This window comes from Paroedura picta, chromosome 14 (assembly GCF_049243985.1).
Source record: "Paroedura picta isolate Pp20150507F chromosome 14, Ppicta_v3.0, whole genome shotgun sequence".
In the NCBI taxonomy this organism is placed as follows: domain Eukaryota; kingdom Metazoa; phylum Chordata; class Lepidosauria; order Squamata; family Gekkonidae; genus Paroedura; species Paroedura picta.
The window spans coordinates 20370796-20396020 of NC_135382.1; the positions used below are offsets into that span (position 1 = coordinate 20370796).

Below are 25225 nucleotides of genomic sequence, written 5' to 3' on the forward strand. Positions count from 1 at the left end.
GGCGGGGCGCCGGAGTGCCGCTGCCTTGGCCGGGCTGGTCTGTCGAGCGGCCGCTCCCGCGGGTGCCGCGCAGCCATGGGGGAGCCTCCGGGGCTGGAAGCGGCGCTGGCGCCGGCGCCGGGCTCGCTGCTGTGCCGGCTGCAGTTCCTGGAGGACTCGGACCCCTTCTCGTGCGCCGCCTTCCCGGAGCCGCGGCGGGCGCCCGTGCAGCCCGTGCTGGAAGCGCTGCCCCTCGCCGCCCAGCTGCCGGCCATGCACCGCTTGCTGGACGCGCCTTTGCCGGTGAGCGACCCGGGCGGGGCGGGGAGCGGGCGGCTCCCTCGAGGGGCTCTGGCGGGCGGGCGGGCGGGCGAAGAAGGGGGCTCTCGCCATTCCCGGCGCCGCGCAGCCTTTGCGGGGCGGAGGGGGGGGGGCTTCCAGCTTGGCTTTTTTTCCTGCTGCCGCCTTCGGAGTTCCTTCCCTGTGTCGTTGTTGCTTTTGTGGTGGTTGTTTCCAAAATGTGTGAGAATGAGAGCTCGTGTGCGGTGGGGAAGGTGATCCTTCCGCTCTTTTTTCCCGCCTGGGGTTCCTGAGCATGTACAGTGCGGAAACGATTCGTCCGGTCAATTTCCCTTTTTATGCCAATAAATGCCAATACTCTGAATCTGAATCTTCCTTCTAGAGGGAGAGCGTTCCTGAGCATGTGCAGGGTGGAAGGGATCCATTCATCATTTTTTTCCTCCGGAATGAGGGAGTCCTTGAGACTATGCAGATCATTTCCCCCTCCCCCCTTCTGGAGCAAGAGGACTCCTGAGCATGGGCAGAGAGGAAGGATGCTGGCTCGGTCCTCCCTCTGTTACTCACCCTTCAGGCTGGCTATGCTCAGTCAGGTACCCGAAAGATTCGTAGTGTTCTTGTGTCAGGGGCACATGGCTTATGGACGCTCTGGCCACGGTAAATGTGTTAGACCTTTAATCTGCAATTATCCACCAAGTATGCAAAGCTATCATCGATGCTGCCTCCCTCCCCCTCCGAGCCACAAGTACAATGTTTAGTACATAAAAAGGACAGTCCAGAGAAGGGGGCTCTATTTATATGACTGCATTTTTATATGCATATGCAGGATGCGCTCCTCAGGCATCCATTCAGTAAGATCCTGGTATCTTATGACTGTCAGCCAACGCTGTCATGTTAATATTCTTTTTTAAGAGCCTGGGGGAGAGAGCTGGGATTTAATGCTCATTGCAGGGAGTGCAAAATAATCCAACTTGCTTCCCTGGGCTGTCAGGAGCCATTATAAGCAGGGAGAAAGGCCTGTTCAGAATCCCAAATTCCGCTTCCTCTTGGGACTTGTAGATTGCCCCCATTAAGAATCACCATGTTTGTCTTTCCGGGGTGACTAGGCTTTGTTCTTTGGGCTGTGCCCTTTAAACAGAGGTGCTCCTCTGGAAGTTCTCTGACCTGAAGGTTCAGTCCTCCCTGGGCAGAAGATTGGGCAGGGCAAGGACCTGGAGGTTGGCCCTATCTTGTCAGGTCTTGGAAGCTAAGCAGAGTCTGCCCTGGATGGGAGAACAGAGTTGCCATGCAGTGACACACCACCTCTGTTCTTCTCTTGCCTTGGAAACCCTGTGGGTCATCTTAGTCAGCTGTGACTTTGATGGCACTTTACACACACACGGCAAGGAAAGTGGGACGTGTGTTTGTTTATCTCCTTATCGCCCTTCCCAGGATCAGATTGTGGCTGGTTGTGTGTTGGCCCAGACTGAGATGAAGCATCTACTTGGGAAATTAGGAGCGGCTTCCCAGCAAACCAATCAAAGGAATCAAAGGATTTCTCCGTGCCCGATGGCACCTGAAGGCTCGTTCTTTGCTTTGTGCTGAGCCTTACCTCTTCAGCCTCTGCCAAAGTTGGCAAGGTGTATAGGCTGTTTTCCCTGCAGGCTTCTGTAAACAGCCATCTAATGCCGACTGAAACATCACAACAGAGAGCGTGCAAGACTTTGGAGTGCCACAGAACTCTTTGCCAGGGTGTGAAGCAAACTGCTTCTCTTTTCTTAACCCTCCTCCCTCCTTGGATACATAACACCTATTTTGGTGACAGACTAACAAATTATCCGCCTTCCTCGTCCCAAATAAGCCGTGATTGCACCTTCGTGGTTTTGAGCACTGGCTATTGAAAGTTAACCTGTGCCAGCATGTGTCAGTGAACTGCCTGCAGGGTTTCTAAGGGTTGCGCTGAATACCCTGAAAAATGAACAATGTTTATTTGTTGTGTGAACTTTTTGTGACGCTTAGAAATGCACATCGTTGGGCTGGCTTGGATACGCAGAGGAGGGGGTATAGGAGATGTTACAAAGAGACTCGCACCCTTCTGTCCTTCTGCATAATGTACAAAACAGAAATGTTCAAGAGAGCGTTTTTGCAAAGGCAACAGGAATGTACGCGAACATACACACAGCTGCCTGATACTGAATCAGACCTGGGTCCATCAAGGTCAGGGCAGGATCTCAGAGGAAGGTCTTCCCCATAACTTCCTGCCTGATTCTTTTAAAAGGAGATGTTGGGGGTTCAACCTGGGACTTTCTGCATGACAAGCAGAGGCTCTTGCACTGAGCCACACCCCTCTCAGCGGGTAGAAATATTTCAGGAAAGCTTTTCTATGGGAACAAGATACTAGCCTGTTGCTGTGTTTATTGTCTATTTCATTTGTGCTTTTCTGGCACTTTCTGCTACCTTTGTAATCTGCCTTCTGCATTGTTGTACGGTACGTCACGTCTTCGACTGACTTCCTGGTCTGGCTCGTCTCCTAAATTTTGTAACCCTAGTCCTGTTGCGCTGTTTATTGGATGTCTTGCGCGCCATCTGTTTGCATAATTCTTATGCATTGTAATCCTCAAGTCTCAGCCGGAAAGGCGAGCTGACGATAATACATAAATAGATAAAACAAGATCCAGTCAAAAAGGTCCGCCTAGCAGAGGTGTGAGATGCTTTGGACCAGAATGAACATCTAAATCTAGTGCAGGAAGATGTGAGATGATGGAACACATTTAACAATTAATTCGGGGAGGGAATGTGCAGGATGTTAGCACCTAGAGAGTGATAGGGAGTCTGGTAGGAAGAAAAATCCATTTTGTTAAAATAGAACAGCCAACTTGATGAGGTCTTTTCCAATCATCTACACTCCACACTGAACAAATAAGAAATAAATTCATAAGTCGTGGGGAGTATAGGTGAGGTCCATTCTTGGCTGTCTCATCCTACAGATCGTATGGATTTATTGATCCCCCTTGAGTCCCAGTGAGAAAGGTGTACTATAAAATAAATATAAGTAACATAAATAAAGTATTTAAAAATCCCAGTTGGGCCATCAGAGCTTGATCACCTCAGGAAGAGGAGAGTTTGTTGCCCGGAAACTTCACTCATGTTCTTCTGCTGGAGGATGAGAGTTCGTGTGGTGTAGGGGCTAGGATTGTCATAATAGGAACTTGGAGGGTCTGAATCTCCCCTCGGACCTGAAGTTTGCTGGCTGGCCATGGGCCCATCACAATCTCTTAGCCTTTCCCACTTCACAGGACTGCTGTGGGGATACAAAGCAGGTGGGCCCATGTTCATACTTCCAAGTACGCTGCCTTGAGCGGCACAGAGGAAAAGCTGAATGGAATTCTGATGGGTAGATGGGTAGATATGTGCTGCCCTGCACTCTTTGGCGGAAGGGTGGGATTAAAGAACTGTACAAGATAGATAGGGAAGAAGTTGGATTAGAGGCCTGGTCCAGGAAGGGATCAGAAGGTACAACTGGAATGAGGAAGGTTGAGGTTACGGTGAACATTGTGAAAGTCATGCAAGCTGGCACTGGTGTTTACTTGGAAACTGCTGGGGGGATGTTTTTGAGTGACGGACTCTGGCGTTCTGGGGTGAGCCAGTTTCCTTTCCAGGCCTGCCTGTGTTGTCTGGGAGGAAGCAGCTGTTCCATGTAGTGCTAAGTATAGAGCTGTCTTGGTACTGCTGTGGACTCTCCGGAGGGTTTGGGCTAGGCCCTGTCTTGGTTGTGAGGGGACTCAGCAGTGGAGGGAGAAGCCCTGTGTCCAGACTGACTACCTTTTGTCAGCAAACATAGCTGTTTTGCGTGTGGGAGTGGCCCCATTCAGACAAATAACTGGGAGTGATTTTTCCTGCAAGCATTGTGTTTACAAAAGCCCTGATGCCCAAGCAATCACCTGCTTGGTATAGTGGTTAAAGAGTGGCAGCCTCTAATTTGGTGACCCAGGTGGGATACCACAATCCTCTGCATGCAGCCAACTGGAGGCCTTGAGCCAGTCACAGTCCTTTTAGAACTGTTTCCCCAGAGCAGTTCTGTTAGAGCTTTCTCAACCCCACCGACCTCACAGGGTGTCTGTTGTGGGGAGAGGAAGGAAAGGGGATTGTAAGCTGCTTTGAGACTCAGTGAAAAGCGGGGTATAAAAACTTCTTCTGTGGCAAGTAGATAGTAGGCAGCTACTCACAGACATGTTCCCTTTTGCTTGCTTGTTTGCTGCCATGTAGTTCACTATTACTGTGCTTCTCCCTTGTCCGCTTTTCCTAAAAAACGAAAGCACGCATCCCAATAGTCCAGCCTGGCCTTGTTTTCCCCTCCCTGCCTTTAAGGCAGGAAGAATAATTCCCCAAGCACCATATAGGACACCTGTGGTGCAGTGGTTCAGCCACTCTTCCCCCTTCCTAACTCACATTCCAGACAGTGTATAGGAGATGGTGCTCAGGGGAGTGATGGAGCAGGATCCCTGTGCCCCCAATTTGCTATTGGCATTGCTTAACTCAGCCTGGGTTGGCTGTCTGACCGTCCACATGTTTTTCCCCGGTTAGTAGTTTGCAGGTGCTTAAAGCACTGGACCAAGTGGCCGACTGCCTCTGGGAAGTCAGCGTGAGAGCAACCAAGAGGGCTTTCTGGTTGGCAGTCCAGATGCAAAGGCCCTCCTGTTAAGCAGAGCTTCTGCCTAAAATGCTGCACAGCTCCTATGAAACCTCTGCATGAGATTGCTCCCTTTTGTCATCTCCTTTGTCTCCCGTGGCAGCCATTTTGTTGTTCCACCCACCACTCTGGGTCGGAATTCCAAACATGCCCAGAGACTCAAAAAGTCTTTCAAGAAGAAAGACAACTACCGGGTGCCACGACTGAGTTTTATATAATTATTATGCACACGGTGGAATAAGTGGAGCTTTTTCTCCCCTAATTCTAGAACAGGGGTAGTCAAACTGCGGCCCTCCAGATGCCCATGGACTACAATTCCCATGAGCCCCTGCCAGCGTTCGCTGGCAGGGGCTCATGGGAATTGTAGTCCATGGGCATCTGGAGGGCCGCAGTTTGACTACCCCTGTTCTAGTATATGTGGGGCACCCAATGAAATTGTTGGGAAATATGATCAGGACAGATGAAGAGAAGTATTTCTTTACTCAGTGAGGGATTTAACTGTCGTGGGGGGGGGGTAGCGAAGGTGGACAGCATTTAAAGGGGATTGGACAGATTCATGGAGAGTGGACGGTCAGTGGCTACTGTCCCCTGTGACTGAAGGGAGCTTCTATCTACAGTTCCTGCCAGTGAATAACCACGTGGGGAGGCAGCATTGAGGAAGACCTCAGTCTCTGTGCCCTGTTGTTGGCCCTCTAGGGCAGCCTTTCTCAATTTTTTTACCATTGAGAAACCCCTGAAACATACTTCAGGCTTTGAGAAACCCTGGACATGGTGCGATCGTGCAGAATATGGTGGGGGAGCAAAGCTGTGGACACGCCCACTTGTGGCCCCTCCCTTTCCCAGGCCCATCTTTGGCCATGGAGGGTTAATATGAACATATATGGTCATATCACCTGATAAAAGTTTAACAATTATATAGGAAATATTTGAACTCCCATCCCTTCAGGAAACTCTCCCAAGGCCGTCAAGAAACATCAGGGTTTCAAGAAATCCTGGTTGAGAATAATTGTTCTAGGGTATCTGTTTGTCCACTGTGTGGGACAGGATGCTGGATTAGATGGACCTCTGGTTCCATCCATCAGGGATCTTCCTACAAACGTAGGTGAGAACCCTGCTGTTCATCCAGAACCACAGCAAAAAAGAGCTTCTGTGTTCTACTTTTTTCTGATCACGGCAAATGTCACTAAGTGTAAGATTAAACTACTTTGCAGATTCCCAATGCCCCCACCCTTTTGCTTCACTGCAATTATGGAATGCAGATTACAGGTTGGCTTTAGTTTTCTTCTCCCAAGGAATGGCCTCCCATTGTTTCTAGAACCTATTGTGGGGTTGTGTCTCGGAATGCAGTTTCACTTTGGGTACTGCTCTGAAGAACAGCCTGTGGGGGCCTGAATATCTGAATATCGACGGATCTCCCGGGGAATATTGAATCCGGTTAAAGCTCACCAATCATTAACCTGCCATCACCGTGGTCAGGTGGGCACTATTGATTCTCTCTCTGCCCTTCCAGTTTGTGGGTCTGTTTGTTTCTAGTCAGTCGGTCAGAATTGTTTATTCACAGTCATTGACCAATAGATCCAAAAGCAAAGGCATTTATACAAAGGATTAAAACCAGGTCAGTCCTCTGCATCAGAATTTAAAATTTGGAGCGCTTTCAAAACTGTCTACTACAGAATCTCCCAATTTTTAAAACCCGCTAAAAACATGCAGAGAAAACAGGCCGGATACATTACGTAGGATTAGCCCAGTTCTTTCACCTCCTGCTGGTTAGCCAGGCAAATTTGGCCATCTTGCTCGTAAGATCTCTAAGAGTGTCAGACAAAATCAGTTTGAGGAACCGTTTCCTCAGAGCATGAGGACGGTCTGCTGGAATGGAAATGAATCCCTTGTATGTGATTATATAATTTACATTGTTTCTAGTCCTGGCCACCTGGTTTTGTCAATGCTATTGTTGGTTAATGCTTTGTTGATGTTATTGTTATTGTGAACAGCTGAGTTCTATGTACTGTTTTCTGCGTTTTATGTAAAGTGCCCTGAGCCTCCGGGGAGGGTGGCAGATAGATGGATGGATGGATGGATGGATGGATGGATGGATGGATGGATGGATGGATGGATGGATGGATGGATGGATGGATAGATGGATAGATGGATGGATGGATGGATGGATGGATGGATGGATGGATAGATGGATAGATGGATAGATAGATGGATAGATAGATGGATAGATAGATGGATAGATAGATGGATAGATAGATGGATAGATAGATGGATAGATAGATGGATAGATAGATGGATAGATAGATAGATATGCAAAAGGCCTAAAAAGCTATCCAGGCTTCCACTGATTTCTCAGTGCGGAGTACTTTCTAGCCTTGGGGTATGTGTGCAAAGGAGTTTGCACGTACTGGATTTTTAAGGGCCCCCAACAGTTTGCCCTCACCTGGGGGGTCCAGGCAAGCCCGGTCTTGTCTGATCTCGGTAGCTAAGCAAGATGAGCCCTGGTTAACAATTGGATGGGAAGCCACCAATTCATTCCAGGGTTGCTGTGCAGAGGCAGGCCATGGCCAACCCCCTCTGAATGTCTCTTGTTTTGGAAACCCCGCAGGGCTGCCATAAATCAGCTGCGACTTGACAGCACTGTACACACACAAAATGTTTTCTGCTGGGAAACCTCCGAGGAACAGCTTTACCTTGTTTTCAACAAGTTTCGCAATGGCCTAGAACGCGGTCCTGGAGCGTCTTTTCCTCTCTTGTGCAATGGTCTCGGCAGGAGGCGATCTCTCCCAGACAGCAGCAGAGATAAACGCAGGCAGGTGCTGATAGTGGCGGAAAGCAAAATATGCATGAATCGGCAAGGTCAGGTGGGTTGAAAAGCTTCAGATAAGCCTCTATGGAGGCATGTTGGTTTCACATTCCTTTAGGGCAGGGGTAGTCAAACTGCGGCCCTCCAGATGTCCATGGACTACAATTCCCAGGAGCCCCTGCCAGCATTCGCTGGCAGGGGCTCGTGGGAATTGTAGTCCATGGATATCTGGAGGGCCGTAGTTTGACTACCCCTGTTTTAGGGTCTGCCTTAGAACCCCTGCCCTGACAAGATATTGACCTGGCTGTAGTTTAATGGAAACATGAGCTGAACCTGTAACAGATGTAACTTACACTGATGCAAAACCAAAACACAACACAACCTTAACAGGTAGGAACTCAGAAGTTGAGCTGTACAATAAAATAGTGTGAAACCCGTTGATTATTTATTATAGTGCACAATTAAAAACAGAATAAAAACTATACAGAACTAACAGCACATAAGACCAAATGCGTTTCGACCCTACTGGGTCTTCCTCGGTGGTCAGAACCGTGATAATACACTCTATATAAAATATCTATATTAAACTCTTTATAAAGTGTGGCTGAGTGGTTGAAATGGATCTGTAAATTATGGCTCCAACCAATATATGTAAATTTTATCGTTTTTGGAGACCACCTCCTATGATATACGCCTAGGCTCACCACTCTTCGCTATTATATAATTCTGTGCTGAGAGTTATCTCATGTGCGTCAAAAAAAAGCTAGCTAGAGTGATGCCTGCTACACAGTCGCATCATTTAGTTAATCTTCCTCTTTTATGTGCTTAGAACAGAGATTCCCAAGCAGGGTTCTAGGGAACCCTGGGCTTATGTGAGAGCTCCCCAGGGGTTACGTGGCCTTTCCCAGAAGTTCAAATGGCCACTGACATCACTAGATGTCTCTGGAGCTCACTCCCCCTGTTGCTCCGCAGGCCACAATGGAAATGGTAAATGATCGATTGGCAGGCTCCTGCATCTTACTTCTGTGCCCGCTTCTCTGAAGGGGCATGGCACCACTTCTGGGGCTCCTCAAAGCCTGAAAAAACCCTTCAGGGGTTCCTCCACAGTCATAGAATCATAGAATCATAGAGTTGGAAGGGGCCATACAGGCCATCAGCCCAAAGCATCCTAAAGCATCCAAGAAAAGTGTGTATCCAACCTTTGCTTGAAGACTGCCAGTGAGGGGGAGCTCACCACCTCCTTAGGCAGCCTATTCCACTGCTGAACTATTCTGACTGTGAAATTTTTTTCCCTGATAGCTAGCCTATATCGTTGTACTTGTAGTTTAAACCCATTACTGCGTGTCCTCTCCTCTGCAGCCAATGGGAACAGCATCCTGCCCTCCTCCAAATGACAATCTTTCAAATACTTAAAAAGGGCTATCATGTCCCCTCTCAACTTCCTTTTCTCCATGCTGAACATTCCCCAGTCCCTCAACCTATCTTCATAGGGCTTGGTCCCTTGGCCATCTTCGTCGCTCTCTTCTGTACCCTTTCAATTTTATCTACGTCCTTCTTGGTGCAACTAGTCAAAAGGTTGAAAAAGACTGGCTTAGAAAGACTTCTGGGTTCTAATCATAAAAATGGCATCTTTTCCATCGAGGTCTTGCTTTATTCTTCTGCCTACCACCCGCTGCTACCAGTTGTCTGCTGGGTTCTCCTAATCCCAGTGGATGCTGCTAGATTTCCCGCCAGACGTGATGCTCCCCAAGTATTTATAATGATTTTCTCAGCAGCCACAGTTAGCTAGCTTATCTAGACTTGACCTAAGTGTTGCAGGCTCAAATTCTGACTTGGGTTGTCTTGCACTGAATCCCCAGTGATGTGGGTTTTCTGTGGAACATTTCTGGAAGATTTCCCAGTTGAGAGTGACAAATAATTGTAATCTTTAGATTTTACTAGTGAAATTTAAGTATCGTTAGCAAAAAGAAGGCAAATGTTCCCTGTGGAAATCGGGACCGTATACAAACTTTGGGGTTTGTCCATGCGTCATTTCCCCACATCTAGATCATCTAACATGAACCAGCATGATGTAGTGGCTAACAATGGTGGACTCTAATCTGGAGATTAGAGCATTATTCAAATTTACATCTTGAATAAAAGTTAGTTGGTTTTATGGCTCCTCCTCCACGTGTAGCCAGCTGGGTAACCTTGGGCCTGTCACATTTCCCTTAGAGCTGTTCTCACAGAGCAGTTCTCTTAAAGCTCTCTCAGCCCTACTAACCTCAGAGGGTTTTGGGTAGTAGAAAGGAAAGAGATTTGTAAATCGCTTTGGGAATCCTTCAGGTAGTGTGGGTTAAAAAACCAGCTCTTCTTTGAACATTATTGATTTCCAGCACAACACTTCTGATAGCAGTAAACAAATAGAGTATATGGGGCAGACAGTTTTGCAATTTTACTTTGGAAAATTTCTACCCCACATTATTTCGGATCTCCCACCTTTGAGGATGGAGCCACAGAGAAGTCAGATCTGTCAACATCCCGTTAGTTCAACAGATCTGTCGCATTCACAAACAGAACACTTCTACATATGGGATGACCCTTCTTTGTGAGCTATCAGAGGCATTTGGCTGGCCCCTAAACAGATTGGTGTGATCCTGAAAGGCAGGGGAGAGGGCAGGCAGGACTAGGTATGCTGATGCCTTCAGAATGGGAGATTAGCAAGCAAACCATCCAGACAAGTTCTTTCACTTGCATGTTTCTTTATTGGCCTGAGTTAGTTGAATGTCAGATGACCATATAGTCATGGGTTATTATTATTTTTGGGGTGGGGGGTGGGGGGGAAGAGGAGTTGCTGTTTATGACTAAAGGAGCTCCAGCAAAGCGAGCTCAGGTTTCAAGCATGTGCTTCAGAACTTTATGCTCAAAATAGCAGCTTTTATTATGGTTGGATGTGGCAAACTTTACAGCGGTTGTCATAATAGAGCAAAGCGTGTTGAGTTTAAAAGCGCTGCTAACAAGGCGTATGTTTTGCTTTTCTTAAGTGCCTTGGGAAGTTGCAGTGGGTCTTGGAAAAAAAATATTGCACTGTTGGGACCAAAAGGTGCAAGCTTGTCAGGTTATTTCCCCAAGACTTTGGCTTCTTGCATAACGATCCTTTGGTGGCGATGCGGAGAAAGTGAGGGATCTTGTAGAAAGGAAAGCTGGAGTCCAATGGCACTTTTAAGACCAGCCAAGTTATATTCCCGATGTAAGCTTTTATGTGCACAACATACTTGGACAGCCCTTCAATCGGCTTTCCTAACAATCCCCCAGAAGGGCAATACGTTCCCTTCCTTTTATTTCTTATTATGGATTAGTGATAGGGATTAGGCATGATAGAATTGAATAATGGGTTGTAATGTAACATAATGAATAGGGCAGGGGTAGTCAAACTGCGGCCCTCCAGATGTCCATGGACTACAATTCCCAGGAGCCCCTGCCAGCGAATGCTGGCAGGGGCTCCTGGGAATTGTAGTCCATGGACATCTGGAGGGCCACAGTTTGACTACCCCTGGAATAGGGTAATGTAATTTAGAATGGGATATTGAAATGTGATTCTCCGGCATGAGGACAGGACTCTGCACTGCTGGCCGCTTGTGGGGATACCTCCACAAGAAGAATAGTTTGTTTTTAGACCCTCCTTTTCACTGCCTGAAGGAGTCTCAAAGCATCTTACAATCGCTTTCTCTTCCTCTCCCCTTCTGGATTGTGTGATCCGGCCACCGAAGCGGCCGTTCCCGCCCGTGTGAGGTAGGTGGGGCTGAGAGAGCTCTGACAGAACTGCTATGTGAGAACAGCTCTAACAGGACTGTGATTAGCCCAAGATCCCAAGTGGAGAAGACCAGTGGAGCAGAGTGACAGATTCTCTTTTAATTACTCTCAGGTTCCACAACTGGGAATGCATCTGTCCATTTGTCTTTAATCTTGGCCTTTTTATTTCCTTTATTATGTTTCTCCAAGAGTTGAACCCAAACAACTGATGACCTTATAAACTTAGCTTGTTATTTCTGTCAGGCCCTTGTAACTGGTAAACATCTTCATTATACAGTGTACTGACCCATGACCCAGTCTGCTTATGTATGTGGTCTTGTAACTTCCGTTTCATTGCCTGATGAAGTGGGCCGTGCACAGGAACGCTTAAATCTTGAATAAAACTTGGTTTGCCTCCAAGGTGCCATTGAACTCAAACTTTGTCCTGCTACTTCCAGCCAGCACGGCTACTTGCTTGAATCTGTCTTTATAGAAACCAGTAATTGTGCCATGTGATCCAGCCTGCTTTTCCATCCATGGTAAGCTCTGATATAATGCACAGATAGACTCTTTACTGAGTCGGCTGATGCAAACTTCTCCCCTCTTCTGTGAGTGAAACCGCCTCTTCCAGAATGGCAGCCTTTATTGACCGGGAACATTTCCTCTGTCTTGGCTTGGCTCAGTTGTTGAGTGCTGTCTCCCTCAGCTGCTTTCCCCTGGCTACCAGATGCTGACTGAGAGCAGGGACAGGTGTTTCTAGGTGCTTACTGGACAAAACCATAAAGCTGGGTGCTGTCAGCATCTTGTCAAACCTCAATCCCAAGGCTGCAGATGATGAAGAAGAAAAAGAAGAAGAGTTGGTTCTTATATGCCGCTTTTCCCTACCCGAAGGAGGCTCAAAGCAGCTTACAGTCACCTTCCCATTCCTTTCCTCTTCCTGATCATGCTTAAAATCCCTATGTAAATTGGGGAGAGGACGGATCTTTGCAGAAGTCCATAGAAAGGAGTTCTACCATGTAGATTCTTCTCCGTGACCACCGTCTGACTACAGGACGAGGTTATTTCTTCAAATTCCAGCATAAAACAAGAAGATAAAAAGGTTTTCTTCAATTACTGGCTCTTTAAATATCCGTGCGTGCACACAAAAGCTTACATTTGAATAAAACTTCATTGGACTCAGACTTTGTTCTGGCACATTAAGAGGCTTTCAGGAGGCTTACTCAGCAGATAAATTCACTATCCAAGCAACGGTAGTCTTGATTTTATGCTGATATCTAATTTAGAAGTGTCCGGCTGTCGGTCTCAAAAACCCTGTCAGCGTTACTCAAGGTAACCAATTCCTGCGGTTTGCTTCCTGCTGTGGATCAGAGAGGTTTTACCAGCAGAGAATCCTACCTCTGCTTATATCCCCTTATTGGTCCATTTGAGAATCAATTACAAGTGTTGTGAAAAACCTTGGATAATTATGCTGGATGCAACCCAGTGGGTTGCAAGGGTGGTGATTCCTCATGGCTGTCTCCGCCACCTTGTGGGCTTATGGTGGACTCTGTTTTGTCCAGTCAGAGCCTTTTGTCACCACTCGCCTCTAGATACCATAGAATCATAGAGTTGGAAGGGCCCATAGAGGCCATCTAGTCCAGCCCCCCTGCTCAACGCAGGATCAGCCCAAAGCATCCAAGAAAAGTGTGTACCCAACCTTTGCTTGAAGACTGCCAGTGAGGGGGAGCTCACCACCTCCTTAGGCAGCCTATTCCACTGCTGAACTACTCTGACTGTGAAATTTTTTTCCTGATATCTAGCCTATATTGAGTCCAATGCTTTCTAGCCCCCCCCCCCCCGCAGCTCTCAGATAAATTATCCAGAATAGGCTGATGCATGCATTGCAAATAGGCCATTTCACAAACACATCCAAACCGCACACTTTGGAAATATTGTTGGTCCTTCTGTTATCCCCGGTTCAAAGCTGAATTTTGCTTTGCTTGAGAGACAAAAGTAGCCTTCAATGATTATCCTGCTTTAGTAGAGATAAGTGTGCATTCAGAGCCCCACCCTGTCATCTTCCCTGGGCCTCCTTTGTCTGCTGCGGCATAAACAGGGGAGTCGCCCTGCCAGTTCTGCGCAAGCCATGGTCTCCTCCTGGTGAAGCTCCATACACGTGGCCCCTGTGGTGGGTTTTTCACTTTCTGGGCAGGAGGAACGCCTTTGTCCCACGGCAGATCCTTTCGACTTCATGTTGAGCCGTCCGTCAGTGCTCAAGTGCACACGGACCCGTTTTTTGTTTTTTGTTTTTGCATCCCGAGTAAGTATGGGAACAGTCAGATTTTCCTAACGCAGTTGTTCCAACCATTTCATCTGGGAATATATTAAATATAAACCTTCTCCTCAGTACATCCAGTACCATCCTATTAATGTGGAGATCGGGCCTTGCTGCTTCTGCCAAGGAAGCTGGCCATCTGGTTTTGGGTTACCACACACACACACACACACACACACACACACACACACACACACACACAGACCACCAGAGAAACCTTGCCTCAAAGCAGACTAGCACCATTTCCACAAATACACCCCAAACACGTGGAATCTATTCAAAGCCAACCCCCAGCCTTCTATCGGAGGGGAGTTTCTGGTCTTCCTTTCCCAGGGAAGGCCTGAAGTTATCATGCTCTGAGATGCTTGGGGGTGTTTCTAATTTCCCTCTTTTGCTAAGAATTGGGACCTGCTATGGGGAGATGGAGCTCTTGCGGAACAGGCTGGTCATATTCCCTGCACCACAGCCTGGTTGCCCCCTCAGAGATGGAAGGAAGAGAGAGAATACTTGTTCTGCTTCCTTCCCGGGTGGGTATTCCTTGGCTGAAGCTGCGCAGAGATTTCCCAACCAGCCAGGGAGTGGAACAGCTTGTATCTGTCCCTAGAGAGGGGTGCGAGAGGCGGCCAGCCTTGCTTTAGATTCCAAATCAGGAATGCTGAGGCTGGAGCCTTATCAACCCCCCCCCCCCCTCTGGGGCCTTCCTGCCAAACCTGAGCATGGGAAACAAGCAGGCAGGGCGGTAGCAGTGGCAGTGGCCAATGAGACTCACACAATTAACTCTGTGCTGCCCGAATGGGTGCAGCCAGACACTGGTCAAAAGGAGGGACTTTCTGGCCCAGGAGTAAGGATAGAACAGGCTTGACTCTCTCTGCCTTCCCCTTCCCAAGAGCCCTGGTTAAGCAGTAAGGGAACAAGGCAGTCACATCCACCAAACTCCTTGCATGCATGGATAAAGGATGTGAGCTCAGCTCTGTGTCCTGATGGATGGTTGACTAGATGCCCCTCTGGACTCACTGCCCAGGGGCTTTGGAGGAATGATAGACTGGCTTGAAGACGGGGATCCTGTGGCTAGGGAGGAAAGGGTCAGATCAGGAAGCGCGCTTGACTGCACACATGGCCAGCAATTTGGGTGTGATCTTTGATGCCTCCCTGTCGATGGAGACTCAAATCACAAGAGTAGCAAAGCTGGTTTTTTTGTACTTTTGCTAGGCCAAACTATGAGCACTCTACCTGGCCTCAGAGCATCCAGCCATAGTGATTCATGCAGCGGACCCGTCTAGGCTAGATTACCGCAACGCTCTCTATGTGGGCCTACCCTTGTCTCTGATCCAGAAATTACAAGTGGTCCAAAATGCTGCCATGTAGGTCCTCGCTAGAACACCCTGGAGGGACCACGTCAGACTAGTATTGCAGCGGCTACATTGGCTTCCTGTTGAGTTCCAAGTTCGCTTCAAAGTTTTGGTTTTAACGCTTAAGGCCATATGTGGCCTGAGCCCAGCGTATCTAAGGGACCGTCTGTCTGAATATGTCCCCCAGAAGGGGCTTTGCGCAGCCGCAGCGAGCTGACTGGTAATCCCCATCCCCATTGGCGTGACTGAAACCAACCAACTTCATATTGACGATAATCCAAAACGTTTCTGCAGCCCAAATGCTGGTTTGATTTGAGTCCTTTATTGGGATGTGGCCCAAGTTTACACACGAGGCCTCCCCAGGAGGAATAAATAAGTGCCACCATTAAGTAATAAATATGAATAGTTTGCAATTGTTCTCATGCGCAGACATAAATCTGTGCATGCTTTGCCCTCAGATTCCTGGCAACTGTTCACCTCTTGTCATTTATCTCTCTGTAAATCATCTCTAAGAAGCCTTTTAGTCTCATAAATTTTCTTGGCCTGCCATTCTCTTCATGCGCTGGTGGTTCTAACATCCCCCTCACTTAATTTTTTCTTTTAAGAAGAGTCATGGGATTCCAGACCTCCTAACTTAGAGCATTGTACCTGGTATTCCCAGGTGCTCTCCCCTCTAGGCAATGTCTGATTTCCCGAAATGGAACTTGCATCTCTGTAGCTTACAGCCCTTCATTTCATTCAAATCCTTCATTGTCCCTCTTGCTTCAATCCACATTAAATCTCCTGGGTGGGACGGCCAGGGGTGGGGGGAATGCATGTGCTCTGAATGTTTTGCTTTGGAGGGACTCCTAGCTATGATGGAAAGTGACAGAGAAGAGGAACACGCCTCCCCTGCATCCACGTACAGAGAAATGTGTTTGTAACCAGACCCAGCTCTTCCCTTGTGGCCATGATGACTTTGGGAAGTCACAGGGAACTGCCACATCACTCTGCAGTGAGTCAGGCCTCTATGCTCACCCATGAGTCAGCAGAAGCTCCTGAAGAAGGGCGTGGTGACTGATTTTTCTCATGCCTGTAGGCTGTGCCTGGTTGCATCTCTCTCTAAGCTCCCTAGGTAAGGAGAAACCCCAAGTCCTTCGCTTCAGAAGCAGGGGGAAATCTCCTGTCTTGCCGGATTCCGTTTTTGGCTGAAGTCGTTTGCACATTTCCTCCTCCCAATTCTGACACCCCCTTTTTTTGTGTGATGCTAGGAGAAATTGCTTTGTCACTTTGTGGCAGTGGAAATAGTCCTAGAAGCACACCACGCTGGCCGATCTGCTTTCCCCCATAGTTGTGAGGGCACCGTCTCTGGTAAAGAATTACATCTGCTTGCTGTTCAGATTTCAGGGAGGCCGCTTTGGTCTCTGCAAAGTGGTGCAATTTTAAACCACTTCCATATGTAATTACCCACCGCACCCAAACTGCAGGAAGCATCAATAGGCCACACGCGGTCTGGGCCGAGTATACCTGAGGGATTGCCTCTCTGCCTACACCCCTTAAAGAGCCTAGCGCTCCACCACCTCCAACCTCCTGGTGGTCCCTGGCCCCAAGGAAGCTCGCTTGACCTCAACCAGGGCCAGAGTTTTCTCCATCCAGGCCCCCACCTGGTAGAACGAGCTCCCAAAGGAGATCAGGGCCCTGACGGAACTGGCGCAGTCCTGCAGGGCCTGCAAAAGGGAGCTCCTTCACCAGGCATTTGGTTGAGGTCAACCTGAACCACCACTTCCCATGGGCCCCTGAGCCCCCCTCCTCCCACAACAATTGCAGCGGATCTGCCCAGCCCACTGGGCCTTTGGTACAAGTGGATTGAGTGTTCTCCCCAGTGTTCTACTGTTTTATAATTGTTGTTTATTGTTATCACCGTATTGTTTATTGTTATCAGTATATTGTTATTATAAATCGAGTTCCTGTATCGTTCCTGTTCCATGTGAACTGCCCTGAGCCTTCAGGGAGGGAGCTATATAAATACAATAATAAATAAATAAACTGGCTCTAGGACAACTCGGAATTTAAGTTGTCTCCACCTTGGGCCGCGGGTAGATCCCCAGTAGAGACCAGGAAGGGATTCCTGGATGTGTGGAAGTTAGTTAATATCTAATATATTTAAACAATTTGTTAAACATTTATTTATCAGGTGACATGACCATATAGAGTCATGTCGACCTCCCTCCCCCTCCCAAAAGGGCCAATGATGGTCTTGGAGGGGAGGGGCCCCTGGTGGATGGGTACACAGCTATGCTTCCCAACGATATTCTACACCAGGGGTAGTCAAACTGCAGCCCTCCAGATGTCCGTGGACTACAATTCCCATGAGCCCCTGCCAGCATTCGCGAATGCTGGCAGGGGCTCATGGGAATTGTAGTCCATGGACATCTGGAGGGCCGCAGTTTGACTACCCCTGTTCTACACGGTCGCAAATCGCACCGCTTCTCGGGTTTCTCAAAGCCTGCAGAATGTTCTAGGCGGTTTCTCTACAGTAAAAAAGTTTAGAAAGCCTGGTATAGACAATGCTCTGGCCTTGCATTGCCTTGAGATCATCTCTATTCTCATTCCTGGCCTCTTGAACTGACTGGTGCTATTTATGTTGCTTATTCCAGGGGCTGCTTGCAGGGAGCGCATCTGTTGATGGGCTTTGAACGCAGAGGAATGGGACAGGGTGTCCTGAGGACAAACTCCGCCTGTAAACCAGCCCAGATCGGCCCGGCTAATGCGAGATACCAGGGAAATCCCTCGTCATTACCCAGAAGAAAGCAGTGGCCGACCACCCCATTAGTCTCTTGCCTTGAAAACCATGTGGGTCGCCATAAGTCTCTGTGGCTTGACAACACTTTCTACCACCAATGCTCACCATGATATCTAGTGGGATGCACACTTTCCTTTCTACCCCCCACCCCAATGATGGAAATTCTTGGTCTTGGTGTGGTTTCTGTGGGAACCAGACCCAGAGCTGGGTGAAACAAGGTCTCCTTGATACTAAGACCTTCTCTCTCCATGGAGGTCTTCTAGCTGCAGAGCTTTGGAAGCCCAAGATTCTCTCTGCACGAGGGGGGAATTGTAAGGCTTTTCCTTGGGTTTGGCAGCCTGCATAGCAAGACTGGCTCTTTGTTAATCCCAATATGTTTTTAGCTTAATTCTGTTTTAAATGTTTGATTTTTAAGTATTTATGGTATTTGCTGTTGAGTGTTTTATTAGATTACAATTTTAAAAATCGTGCAGGTTTTATAGCTAGCTTGGAGCTGTATTGCAGATAACTCTGACTCTGTGATGGACACTTTGGGGACCTTTGGCCTGGAAGCTGTGATGCAGGGTTTCTTCTTTGTCGCCCATCTGGCGGTTCTGGCTTTTTCATTTGCAATCCCAGGAGGAGCCGACATGGTCCACATCCACCAGGCAGGGTTGATGTTGCTTCATTGCTCCTGAGGATGCAGAGAAGTATTGTAATTTCTGACTCATCTGCTTTGTGCATGCAACCGCACAGAATCGAGTCTTGAGTCTTGGCTTCCCAGGACTCTCATTTGGTTTATGAGAACGCAGGTCTCATGGCAGTAAGTCTGGAAAGGAAAGGGGACCTGCGGGTGAGGAGGAGGGCCTCTGTGCCCTGTTGAAGACCCAGCCCTGGCACCACTGCTTCTCTGGCCTTGCGTACTCCAGTCTGTTTTTCTTGGTTTAGCTTCTCTCCCCTTGCTTTCTGATGCAGGCTGTCCTTGTCTTTCCACAGCTGGAAGATTGCACTTTGCAAGTCTTGCCATTGGGACAGTATTTGGACCTTGAACTTTCTCTGCTGGAGCAGAAGGATGAACTGGAAGGGTTCTACGAGGACATCAGGTAACTTGCCGGATCTCGTGGGGAAATGGGCCTCTCTGGAATTCTCTGGGCGGAAAGGAGCTTCAGGTTTTCAGCCTGACGAGGCTGCCTGCAAACATAGCTTGCCTTACATGAGTGGTTCCAGAAGTAGAGTTTATTAACAGACACACACTGGCTTGCATTCAGGTCGTACTTTTGGAAGGTGAGCAGCCAAACCTCCATGCAAGATTACTACAGTGTGATTTACATGGGGCTGCCCTTGGAAACTGCCTGGAAACTTAACTAATTTAAAATATGGCAGCAATTAGGATAGTGTTATTAATGTTATTAAGGTGTAGCTCAACTGGGGTCAGGGACTGCATGCAGGGGTCACCCCTGTGATGAAAGGTCTGTGCTGCCTGCTTGCTTTTTGTTTCTGGCCACAATCCAAATTGCTGTTTCTTACCTTTAAGGCAGGGGTAGTCAACCTGTGGTCCTCCAGATGTTCATGGACTACAATTCCCATGAGCCCCTGGGAGGGGCTCATGGGAATTGTATTCCATGAACATCTGGAGGACCACAGGTTGACTACCCCTGCTTTAAAGCACCCAAACAGCATGAGACCTGGATATTTGAAGGACCACCTCCTCTTCTCAAAGCAGCCAATTAAGATCCTTTTTCCAAGCCCTGAGTGGAGGGGAACCAGAGGCAGGGCTTTTTCAGTAGTGGCCCCCCCTTGAAGGTCATGTGGTGCCTACAGTGGCCTATGCATGCGACCAGGAAATAACATCTGGAAGATGCTGGCCTTCCTGCCTTGACAATCCATTCAACCAACCAAACTCTCTAAGTACTGATTGGCCTCCTCAGTAAGTTTTTAAATTGCAAAGAGGCGGCGGCTTTTAAATTAAAACATCAATTATAATTTGATTAATATTGAATGTATACTATATTATATGCCATTTATTGCATGGTTTTAATATTTGATGTTCTCTGCCCTGAGCTGACCAGGAAAGGGCAGAATACCAAAATAAAATAATACTAATTAGTGTTAATAATAATAATAATAATTACCTCACTGGCTTTCAGGTGCCTGGCCAAAACATTCCTTTTTCCTCAGGCCCTGCGATTCCATCTTTCTAGGCTATCTATATGGTCCCCTCCTAGCCTGTGTTTTGAATATCATTTTCGGCTGCTGAATGCTGTGTTCATAGTTTGATTTTAATATTGATCTTTCTAAATTGCTGAGTTCGCGAGCTTGTCTCAGTTTCTCCTGTGAGCCTGTTGGAGCAGGCCCGGAAAAGATGAGCTGTGTTTTCTGACTGCATTGTCATGCAAAGGGTCCAGTGTCTGCAGCAGAGAGGTGAGACGTAAGCATTAGCAAAGTTGGTGGGGACTCGTTCACAGGGGGTGGTTCTCCAAGGCTTATGCATGTTTTGGGGAGGCTTCCTGGGCTGAGACTGCATTGCTACTGCATTGCATGGACTACAATGATCTGCTCCTCTTTGGCTTTCCTGTCGTTGCAGGAAAGGAAGGCGGCCGATTCTCCTCGTGCGCACGCAGCTCTCGGTCCGCGTGCACGCCATCCTGGGTGAGTCCCGACTCTTGCTGTTCAATTGCCTACTCTTGCATTCCTCCTGATGGATCCCAGAGGTCCTGTGGGCCAGTTTTAGGCACTTACACATAAAGCAGACCTTCTGTAAGCAGCTTCTCTTTCAGTCTAAGCTCTGGCACTCCCAGCGGGTCTGGCTCTCCTACACAAACTTCTAGGGCTTTACCTTCCACTACCTTAGTGGAAAGCCTGGTATGCCAGCCACCTTTGTGCTATTGGTTTGTGCTTCTTTAATACTATTGTCTTGCCTTCCTGTTTACCAGGATAGTGTTATTAATGCTATTAAGGTGTAGCTCAGTTCATGACGCCCTGAGGTTTATGAAGAGGACATGGAGATGAATTTTGTATTTCTCTGAAATGCTCTTCGCGCTCCTGATGTGGAATCCAAGTCCTTATAGTCACGTCTATTTGATTTAGAGATACTGCACATTATCCCATGGCCTTCGGTAGGTTATGATCAAAGTGTTCATGTTTTTTGGACGGTGCTAAAGTAGCAACCGGGTGACTGAAGTTGCTGTTAAACTAAACTAAGAATGGCTTCACTGCCACCTGGATGCGTTGCAAACCTGTCATAAGGCAACGGATTTTATATGTAGCAGAACCAAACTTTGCAACAGAAGCAGAAACTTGAAGGAACTCATCTTTTAGTAGCATTTTCATAGAATCATAGAGTTGGAAGGGGCCAATACAGGCCATCTAGTCCAACCCCCTGCTCAACGCAGGATCAGCCCAAAGCATCCTAAAGTATTTGTCAACCCTGGATCTGAACAGCCAGGTAACAAGCACGGGAACAATCAGTTTGAGGTGAATATCACTGTAAAACGGGCAGTGTAATAAAGCATGTCCTAGAGTTTCTAATTGCCTGTTATCACATGGATAAAATCTCACTGAAAAGGGAATTTTGTAATACTGCCCTTTCAGGACTGGCTTTCCAGGATGGCTGAAGGCAAAGCATCTGGTGAGCGTAAAAGCTCTTTTAAGACGCTTTATCTCTCAAACTTTAAAGATAAGGAGAAGGTGCTAAAATGTATTTGGGTTTATCAGAAGATAGAAAGTCAGGAGACCTTAATCAAGAGCATATTTTGCCAGGACAGCAGCAATGACAGTGGCTCCCAAATCTACTCCCACGCCCAAGTTAAGGTGTTAGTTTTGTCATGTGAGGACCTGCATGGCTTGGGACCAGGGTATTTAAAAGACCCCTATATTCCTGCCCAGGAATTAAGATAATGGGGAGATGCCCTCCTGATTGCCCCACTAATTAAAGGTGCTTGTTTGGTGGGTACATAAGAGAGCGCCTTTTCTGTGGCTGCCCCACAATTATGAAAGGACCTCCCCAGGGAGATGCACCTGTCCTGGTCATTGCCGATCTTCAGGAGGGAGCTGGAGACAGTTTTATTTAGGGCACCATTTTGATTGTTTTGGTTTTTGCTACTCACAGGAGAAAAGAGCAAGAGTCTGACTAACAGAATTTATAGCAGGATATGAGGATTTCGTGAGTCAGTGCTTGCTTCTTCAGATACACTGTTTGAAGTCTTTATTATTTACAGTCTGCCCTGTAGCAGAAGCAAGCTTTGTCTCGTCGGATCTTGGAAGCTAAATAGCATCAGCCCTAGTCAGGTTTTGGATGGAAAAACACCAAGGAATAGCAGGGTTGCTTCGCAGAGGCAGGCAATGGCCAACCACCTCTGAACATCTCTTGCCTACAAAGCCCTATAGGGTCACCATAGGTGGACTGCCGTTTGACAGCCAAAGAGAAAGAAAGCAAAGGCAGTCCTAATTTAAGTTTTTAAGCTGTGACTTATAGGTTTGCTTGTTTTTTAAACTGCTGTGTTTATTGTGGTTTTGCTTAAAAATAATGTTTTATTTATATTGTAAGCCCTCTTGAGTTCCCCAAGGGAGAAAGGTAGCCGAATGAATGAACGAACGAACGAACGAACGAACGAACGAATGAATGAATGAATGAAATGGTCTCTTCCACACATGCTAGATTGCAGGGGCACTACATAATTTATTATAAGGTATTTTCTGGGGTTTCTACCCATTCATTAGAACAAGTCATTCATTAGAACAAGTTGGTGCATTATTAGGAGGCATTTGCATCCCTCCGAGGGTCTGGTTGAGCTTCTCTGTTCAGAGTTCTGGGGAAAGACCTGCTGCCCTTGGGCTTTGGTATAGTGGCTAATGCCCTTCCCCTCATTCACCCAGTGCAAGGAGTAATTTGAGCAGTTTTCTCTGGCAAGGAAGGACAAACAAATCACACTGCACACAGCTCTTCCTCAACAGCCAGGCGAGGGTGATTGTTCTCTGTGCTGGGGTGATCTTCTCAGGAGAGGGCGGGGAGTTCAACTTTCCAATGGCCCCTGATCCTCTGGCTAGTAGCTGAGGCCCAAATATTATCCCCTCCTCTCTGTGGGCCCAGGGCAGTGGGTCATGTTGCTGTAGGCCCCCATTCTCTTCTGCAGCATGCCTCCAATCAGCCAGTGGTCTCAACCTCCTGAATTACCTCTTTGAGGTCTGGCTTCCTGGCGTTCAACCCCCTTTTGGTTTGTCACGAGGACTGGAAATGCCTTCTTAAAATGAAAAGATGGATTGAAAGGCTGAATTCTGGCACCCTTTACTTAGGTAGGTGCTTCTGCAGCACGAACCTGGTCTAGCCGGAGCGACACTGCCCTGTATGAAATGGACAGGTCTGGGAATGGGAGTGGGGGGCATAAAGGCAAGATTGGAGGTGCACCTCATTGGACGCTGACAAAAGCAAGGAAGCTTTTCCAGGAGATGCCATTCATCTCCACTTATTTGCAGTCCGTCTTCTGCATTGTTTCGGCTCCCTTTACCCATCGGCTGCCCGTGCACAAGACCAACAGAAGCACGGATGAAGATGAAGGAGTATTCCCAGGGTGGGTCTCACATTTCAACGCCTTACGGAAACAACAGCCAGGGAAACAGATTACATTTTGAAGCCTGAACACAGATCTTTTAACAGTCTTCCTTTGCGGCCCTGATGCACCTTCACTCAGCCAAAGTGCTGACCAGCAGCCTATCACCAGAGAGTCTAGCAGCTTGGTCTCTCAGGTCTTGGTTCCTTGTTGGGCCCCAAAAGCTGCTTCCTCCATCCCCCCTCGCCATCGCAATTGTTCTGCGTGTTTCTCGGCGTGTTGCAGCAGCTGCCGGCAGCCCCTGGCTGTTGTTTCTCTCCGTCAGCATTTGCTCTTGCCAGCCTCCTTTGCCTGCTTCCAGCCCTGTCAGTGTGGTTCAGTGTTGCAAGGGTTTCTTCAGGCTCCGCGGGTGGCTTCTGGGGCTCTGCAGCTGCACTGAAAGTGGACTCCCTACACTGCACTGGCTGAGTGTTTGCGTAAGTGGGTAGCAGCACCCTGCAGGGCTCAGCCCCAGCAGCGGCTCCAGACATGGGTGAAACTCTCAGCCGGGAGGCAAATTCTGGCTGCAGGGAGTACTCAGCAGGGAATGCACTTGTCACAGACGGCATTTTTGCATTTCTTGGGTGGGGCGAGGAAGAACCAGGCAGCAGCAGGCCTGTGAAATATTCCAGCAGGGCCTAAACAGTGAGGATCGGCTAAGCAATTGCACCTGCCTGAAAGAGGGCTTTGGGAGCCCTTGTGCCTTGTCATTCAGCCTTCCATGTATCTAAGTGGGAATTCAGCTGACTTGGGATTGCATAGAACAGTTGGGTTTATTGGGCCAAAGGGCTAGCAGGAGACCTAAGGCAAGAGTCCCCAACCTTTTAAAGCTTCTGCATACCTTTGGATTTTTGAGAGAGGGTGATGAGCGTAGGGTTATCAACCTTCAGTCGAGGCCTTGATCTTCAGGACAGAGATCAGTTTCCCTGGAGAAACTAGCAGTTTTGGGAGGCAGATCCTATGGCATTGCATCCCTGCTGATCACTTCCACAAACACCACTTTCCCTCAAGCCCCACCTCAACATCTCTGGGGATTTCCCAAAACCAGAACAGCATTTCAAAATGGCTGTTTCAGGAGTTGTGCTCTCCTTACATTGCAAAAAAATCACCGAAGGGAAAGTCCAAGGAGACAGGGAGAAAGAGGATAATAAATGGAAACTGAGTCATTGTGGGAGGAGGGGAGAAAGAGAAGAAAAAGGAGAGCTTGAAGGGGAAATGGAACCTCCCCCTGGCTAAGGAAAGCCTGGTAGTTTACCAGCCTTCTTGATCCACTGGTGGGCGTGGTTGCTATTGCAGCCATGGAAAACTCCTTCCTTGGAATAAGGGCAGCCAGTCCTGCCTTATGATGACCTCCTGTTTTCTTCAAAGTTGGAGAGCTCTAGGAAAAGTACTGATGGGTTCCAAGTTGGGCAACCCTGATCTAGAAGGTACATTAAGACTGGGAACGGTGGCCTGTGAGTGGCCTGCTGCCTTATTCATGTGAAGATGTGGTTGACCGGATTTGTTTTTGTGAAATAAAACGTGTTTGTATGTATGCTTTTGAAATGCATTGTTTGAGGGAGCCACCGCTGAGCACTGTGGCCTATGATATGATGGGCAATACAGATAAGAAAAGAGGAATTGAGTGTCATTGATTACACCAAGATAAGCTTCTTCCACCGCACTTTTGTCGAGGCTGGGCAAGTGGGCATTGACGT

The 25225-nt window shown here is 47.9% G+C and overlaps 1 protein-coding gene across 2 annotated transcripts in view; it reads left to right on the plus strand.

Moving 5' to 3' along the window:
• FHOD1 (formin homology 2 domain containing 1) overlaps positions 1-25225 on the plus strand; it is a 57397-nt gene continuing 32172 nt past the window's right edge. Inside the window, exons 1-3 of one of the 2 annotated variants that reach the window (XM_077309838.1) lie at positions 1-282; positions 18940-19046; positions 20528-20592. In XM_077309838.1, the coding sequence (XP_077165953.1) occupies positions 76-282; positions 18940-19046; positions 20528-20592 (379 nt within the window). In that variant the 5' untranslated portion in view covers positions 1-75. The remainder of the gene's footprint in view (positions 283-18939; positions 19047-20527; positions 20593-25225) is intronic. The other variant, XM_077309839.1, reaches the window with a different exon arrangement.